Source organism: Mastigoproctus giganteus, chromosome 9 (genome assembly GCF_048544385.1).
Source record: "Mastigoproctus giganteus isolate SK-2022 chromosome 9, ASM4854438v1, whole genome shotgun sequence".
Classification (NCBI taxonomy): Eukaryota; Metazoa; Arthropoda; class Arachnida; order Uropygi; family Thelyphonidae; genus Mastigoproctus; species Mastigoproctus giganteus.
Genome location: NC_143583.1, coordinates 49,851,987 through 49,859,060, shown reverse-complemented (window position 1 = coordinate 49,859,060; position 7,074 = coordinate 49,851,987). Strand labels below are relative to the sequence as shown.

The 7,074-nt window shown below is 35.1% G+C and overlaps 1 protein-coding gene across 1 annotated transcript; it reads right to left on the bottom strand.

Annotated features, from left to right (window-relative positions):
* Positions 1 to 3,512: 3,512 nt before the first annotated feature.
* Positions 3,513 to 4,735, bottom strand: Urod (uroporphyrinogen decarboxylase). The gene has a single exon (XM_090380645.1). It carries the CDS (start codon positions 4,629 to 4,631, stop codon positions 3,513 to 3,515), a length of 1,119 nt encoding a protein of 372 aa, XP_090236771.1. The 5' UTR covers positions 4,632 to 4,735.
* Positions 4,736 to 7,074: the final 2,339 nt, after the last annotated feature.

Here is a 7,074-nt window from a genome sequence, read left to right as displayed (position 1 = left end):
AAATACGAATATATTATTATACAGTTAGGACAATAGCTTAAGTTTTGTACATAGGTATGAGCTACAAAATGTAACTATTTTGTATTATAAAGGCAAGTTACCTCAAACTGCTACACTTGCACTTCAAATTTTTAGGTTTAGTGACAAACATTAACTATAAAATTGCATTTTTTTTTTTAGATGACTTTAGTTTTACTTTATACAAAGAACAATGCATATCATGTCATAGAACTTTAAATGCATCTCTAGTACTTTAAAGTTAGCTTGGGCTGAAAGTACATTTCCGGTAAACTAAGAAAATGTCAAATGACTTTTTCTTAGTTTACATTCTGTGTATATTCTGTGTATAAATCCACAATATGAAAGATGTCTGATGGTGTGGAGTAATTCTTTGATAGTAAACCCGCGAAATAAGAAGCAGTGTTCTATGAAAGAATATTCCTATTTATTTTAAATGTATGCCATTACCTACGCAGTTTATACTGATACTTAGTAGCAGCTCATCAGTGGATTGGTAGCCACTGTCAGCATAAGATGTGATAACCCAAATATGTAAGATGCTCAATGGAACAGCAAGTTTAAAATAAGTAAATTTAGGGATATATTTAAAAACTGCACAAAACATAATATAAAAAATCAAATTACCTATATGTTATTATCTAACTTCAGCCTTCACTACAATAAGTTTTGTAATATACATTTAAATAATTATAGAGAACTTAAAGAATGTGATTTTTACACCCTTGTATTTCCTGCATTAATCAAATTCTGTCCCTATTGTTGGAATTTTAAACATCCCTGCAATCATTTCCATCTCTGGGGATGCAACAGCAAACATGATCTGATTACTTAACAGATTACTTCTAAACAGGAGATGTGTTTCTCCACATTGTTATGCAACTGAGAATCTCACTTCTGTAGACATGCTCATGAGCCCATTTAAATTTGGTTGATATACAAAAAATTCTTCTACAAAGTATTATTTTAGCCTCTGTGACAATATAGTAGTTTCACTGTCCATCACTTGTATAGCAAGATTTGGTTCAGATCCCATTGATGAATGAAAGAATTTCTTAAAGGCAATACCTAGTGTACAAGTTAGTGCATTTGCATCATTTCTGTACATAGCCAACTACATCAGTAGTTTATAACTACTTATGTAGTTGGCTATGTACAGAAATAAGTAGTAGTTTACAGAAATAATAAGTAGTTTATAACTACTTATGTAGTTTATGAGATATACCTACATAAGTATGTATTCACAATATCTCATATTGTGAATACCTTCACAACGAGTTGCCATGATATTGCACTATCTCGAATAAGTAATGCTTCACCATAGGAGAAGACTAAAACTATTGCTACTTATTCTCAGTGGATACCATCACCCACGCAGCACTGTTTCGGAGCTTACTGGCTCCTCATCAGTGGGTGGGCAGGTACCCTGGTTTTGCAATGATGACAACTCAGTTGCGAAGTATAAATCCACAATATGAAAGATGTCTGATGGTGTGGAGTAATTTAGATTACAGTATAGTTTAGGGCTAAAGCCTCAGGTTACTTAAATAGGTTAACTAATGTACAAGTTAGTGCATTTGCTTCATTTCTGTACATAGCCAATTATATAAGTAGTTATAAATTGGCATCATTAAGTATATCTCATATTGTGAATATGAGACTATGTACAGAAACGATGCAAATGCACTAACTTGTACATTAGTTAAGCTCTTTACATAACCTAAGGCTTTAGCCCTAAACTATACCGTAAGACAATACCTATATAACACTACACTTTGACCTGACAGTTAGCTACGTAGACAAGCTTTTCCTTTAGGAAAAGATACCCCAAAAAAAGAGCTAGAATGAAAACAAAGCAAACATACATATTTTACTTTTTTTTTTGTCCCAATGTTTTATATAAAAATTGTTTAGTATTATTAACATGTAACTTTATCCATTTCACTTTTTTTATGTATGCAGCAAGTTGCATAATTAACATTGAGAAAAATCATAATTCTCTTTCTTGGTGATTCTCTTCTACTTCTGACTCTCTCTCTCTCTCTCTCTCTCTCTCTCTCAGGGTAACTCAGAAAAGTTTTTTGGCTGGTGCAGCATAAGCCTCAGGCTTCCTTGCACCATACAGCTAATAATAATATCTGTTTTCTTTATTTTTAGGAAAATATACCTAAGAAAATCTGTAGCTGAATCAAGTTACTATAATTTGTGGTTTTACTCTGAATAGACACTCAATTGTTAATATTCCTGTACAGAATGCAATATACTTAAGCTGACTTTAGAGTAGACATACTTCTCAAGGCCTATTTTTCTTGCTTTTCATTATGTATATATATAAATTTATATTCTATAAGGCTAACTTTGGAAGTAATTGATTAGAGTTCACTCTTAAAAGATGCAATATTTGATTTATATAGCCATATAACTCATCACTATTTGGAGGTTGCTATCTATAGTTATTCTGCACTTCTGAAACCCTTCTCTGATTAACATTATCACACAAAAGATGTATTAATGAAAATATACATTGTCTTAAATCTTTCTCGATGATTTTTATTTAACCATCTCTAAATGTCATCAGATCTTGTTATTCATATTTTACACAAACAGTCCATCGAAATAGTTAATACTGTTTAAAAGTGTATCCGATGTTGAGATTCAAATCAAAAATCATATAATATTCGTGTACAAGTTCATTCCTTCCATCATGTGATACAACTGTATTTTATTGCATGATGAAACAAAATATGGCAAAATTTTAATGAATAACCGAAATCAGGACACCTAATTCTGCATGGCCCTTCCAGAATATAGGCAGAAATTTATTTATTAAATTATAAGTTTTAGTGATTTCTGTTGATATTTAATTGCAATGAGCAAAATCAAGTACAAGGGCTGCTCTGCTTTTCAGAAATAACATTATCAATACAGTAAACATAAAATTCTTATTATAAAAAGTACTTTAAGTGATGGGTGCAGCATAGCAGTGGCAACTCGCAAGAATATTTACACTACCTATATTATTTGTGGTGAATACATGATATTTGCTTCCGAAGAAATGGCTGGCCCTTTCTCAAATGGTATATTTCAAGTTCAATATACTGTTGTATTCACATTTTTATTAGTTAGGTTTCATAAATAAAATTTTAATAAATATAATTTAATTAATCATAGATAAGATGCATTGAATACTTTTATCCAATTATGTTTCCTAGTTTACTCATCATTTCTTGCAGAAATGGCAAAAATTAGATCAAAAATAAAATAAAACCAGTATTCCATCAGATAGTTAGTATCCTCAATTAATTTCTATTAATTTCTTCAGGGATGAGACTTCTAATACATAAAACCCTGATTTCATAATCTCTAAAATATATAAAACATAACAAGAACAAATTCATTTAAATATGTGAATAAAATGAAATATTTATACAAAAATATTTCTGAGGTATTTTCGAGAAAAAAAAAAAAAAAACAGATCATCTTTAAAAATAAAATTAGGAAGTGCATTTTTTATTTATTGATTGTTTAATCATCTCTGAATATCTGTGTACTGCATTCACAAAAATAGCCATATGATCTGGATCAGTATCAGGATAAATTCCATGACCCAAATTTGCAATGTAATTTTCTGTACCAAATTCCATTAACATCTCCTTTACTGAATTTTCTATAGCAGATGGAGAAGAATACAGAACACAAGGATCCATGTTTCCCTGTAGTGCAACAGCTCTATTAATAACACTTCTTGCTTTCTGGGATGGTATTGTCCAATCTAGCCCAACAACATCATATCCTGCATCACCTAGTTTATCTAAAGCATAATGGGCATCCTTTGCAAATATAATCATTGGTATTTTATCAATTCCTTGTTTTCCTAATGATTCCCTAACTTTTTCTTGAATGCGAACAATATAAGGTAATGCAAAAGTGTTAAACATGTGTGGTCCTAAAAAACCTGCACTTGACTCAAACACTTGTAATATTTGAGCACCCGCCTTAACCTGTCCAACAAGGTAGTTAATTATAACCTCTGTAAGAATAACCAACAATTCATGACTGGCTTCTGGCCACTGGTAAAGCCACTTCTTTGCTTTAGACATAGTCTTTGATCCACTACCCTCAATCATGTAACCCATAAGTGTCCATGGGGCACCAGAAAATCCAATAAGTGGTACACGCCCTTCCAGCTTATGCCTTGTCAACTTTATAGCATCGAATACATATCCCAATTCTTTATATACATCTACAGGAGTCTTTAATCTGCTCATTTCACTAGGTGTTTTTAAAGGCTCTGGGAAAACAGGCCCTTTCTCTGGAATCATATGCACTGCCATTCCAAGGGCTTGTGGGATAACCAAAATGTCAGAAAAGATAATTGCTGCATCTAGATTAAAACGTTCAATAGGCTGAAGCGTGACTTTACATGCCAATTCAGGGGTTTGACAGATTTTGAAAAAATCATGCTGTTTCCTAACTTCCTGAAATTCGGGTAGATACCTGCCAGCTTGACGCATGACCCAGACAGGAACACGTTCAGTACTTTCTCCTAGAGCAGCTCTAATTAAGAGATCGTTTGTTAATGGAGGGAATCCATCATCGCCACTTGCAGACATTATTCACAACTTTATAAAAACACTATAACAAAAGTCAGTTCCACAATGCATAGAGATCAACACGTAACTGATGCATACAGGATAAATACGATAAACAATAAATGATAATAGTTAATTAACAGCTGATGTATAGACAAATATTATTTTAAAAAATCAGGAAATGTAAAACTATCAATCACATCCAAACTCAAAGAGAGGAGGTACATTTCCGGGACAAATCACCAACGTATCACAAAACGCCATCTTACGATTTAAGTAAGATACTGAATAAAAATCATTGAAAGTTGACCATTATACGTAGTAAAGACGAGTCGTTTCAATTTGCATTAAAAAAAAAAAGCTATTTACTAGGGTTACTCGGAAAGTTATTTCATCTACACATGTGTATTGCATTAGCATTAGTAGAGGCATTTGATGCAAGAAAGCAAGCTTATGCAGCATCAGCCAAAAAAAAAAAAAAACCACTTCCACTTCACCCCTCTGTTCGTTCAAAATACCTGTCCAGCTGAGCCTTAAACTTATTTAGGCTATCAACCTCCACCACAAGAGATGGAAGTCTGTTCCACCAACCAACCACCCGCTGGCTAAAGGCAAATTTCCGCACGTCTATCCTACATCTGTCTTTCCTCAATTTGAATTTATGCCCTCTCAGGTGATTTTTCTGAGCTAGAGGAAGAATCCCATCAGCATTGAGCATGCTTAAACCATTCAAGGCTTTATACACCTCTATCAGATCACCTCGCTGGTGCCTAGTCTCCAGACACTGTAATTTGCAAAACTTAAGCCTTTCTTCGTAAGAGCACCCCTTTGTTCCATTCACTAATATTGTTGCCCTTCTCTATACTCGTTCCAGCAGCTCTACATCCTTCTTGAAATGAGGCCTCCAGACCTGTATACAGTACTCTAGGTGTGGCCTGACCATCGCCTTATACAATGGAATAATCACCTCCTTATACCTGCTGGAAAAATTCCTGTATATCATTGACAATACTCCATGAGCTACTCTTGCAGCCCGTCTGCACTGCTCAGAGAACTTCATATCTGCCTGCACAACCACCCCCAAGTCCCTTTCATTCTCTACCACTGTCATTGTAGTACAACAGAGTTGATACGTTGCTCTGGGGTTGCTGTTTCCCATGTGTAGTACTTTACATTTGTCAATGTTAAACTTCATTTGCCACCTCTCAGCCCATCTGCTCAACCTTTCCAGATCCTGTTGCAGCAGCATAGTGTCAGTAGTGTCCTTGACAACCCTGCCAACCTTTTTATCGTCAGCAAACTTGGACATTAAGCCCGATATACCATCATCAATATCATTTATAAATACAGAAAACAATAATGGACCCAACACTGAGCCCTGAGGGACTCCACTAATAACATCAGTCCACGATGAGCAGTGTCCATTGATTACCACTCTCTGTCTTCTCCCCCTCAACCACCCCTTTATCCATAGCAGCAATTTGCCTCCAATGTCACACTGCTCCAATTTGTGTAGCAGTCTTCCATGTGCAACAGTAACAAAAGCCTTTCTAAGATCCAAGTATATAATATCAAAGTTATTCCCTGCATCCAGTTCTTTTGTGACTGCATCATAGTATCCAATCAAGTTGGTCAGGCAAGACTTCCCCTTAACAAAACCATGCTGTGTCCGAGCTATAGCTGAAGTCTTGTCTAAATGATCCTGCAGTGCTTCTTTAACTAGTGCCTCCATTAATTTTCCTGGAACAGAAGTTAAACTCACAGGTCTATAATTACTTGTGTCAGCCTTTGATCCTCCCTTGTGAATTGGGGTGACATTTGCACATCTCCAGTCTGTGGGTACCTCCCCTGAGTCCAAGGAAGCTCTCATAATTATGGCTAAGGGTTTGCTTACTTCCTTTGCTGCCTCCTTTAATATAACTGGATAGATCCCATCCACCCCGGGTGCCTTTCTTGTGTTTATCTTCAACAGTTTCTCCTCCACTTTACTCCCAGTTATTTCAAGATTCTGTAGCTTACTGCTAGAGTTGAATACACCTCTGGCATTCCCCTCGCTGAATAACTCCTCATGTGTGAATGTCGATGCAAAATATTCATTTAGTTTGTTAGCTACTTGAGCAGGATCATCAACAGTTGACCCATCAATATCAAGTGGACCAATCTGATTCATCCCCTTTCTTCTAGAGTTTACATAAGTAAAGAACTCTTTGCTGTTTTTCTTTGCATCCCTTGCCAAGGATTTCTCGTAATCTGCCTTCGCCTGCCTAACCTCCTTTGTTACTTGGTTGCATATCAACTTGTATCTATCATAGGCTTCTGTGTCATGTGTTAATTTGTATGTATCCCATGCATTTTTCTTCTCTGCCATATGCCTCATTAGTTCATCTGACATCCATTTTGTCCTAAACCTTGAACAATATTTCTTAGTTGGTATGTAAAGCCTAGTAGCTTCCAAGATAAGTTC

Excerpts from the sequence above, each read along its gene's own strand:
- Urod (XM_090380645.1), bottom strand. The coding sequence starts at position 4,631 with ATGTCTGCAAGTGGCGATGATGGATTCCCTCCATTAACAAACGATCTC.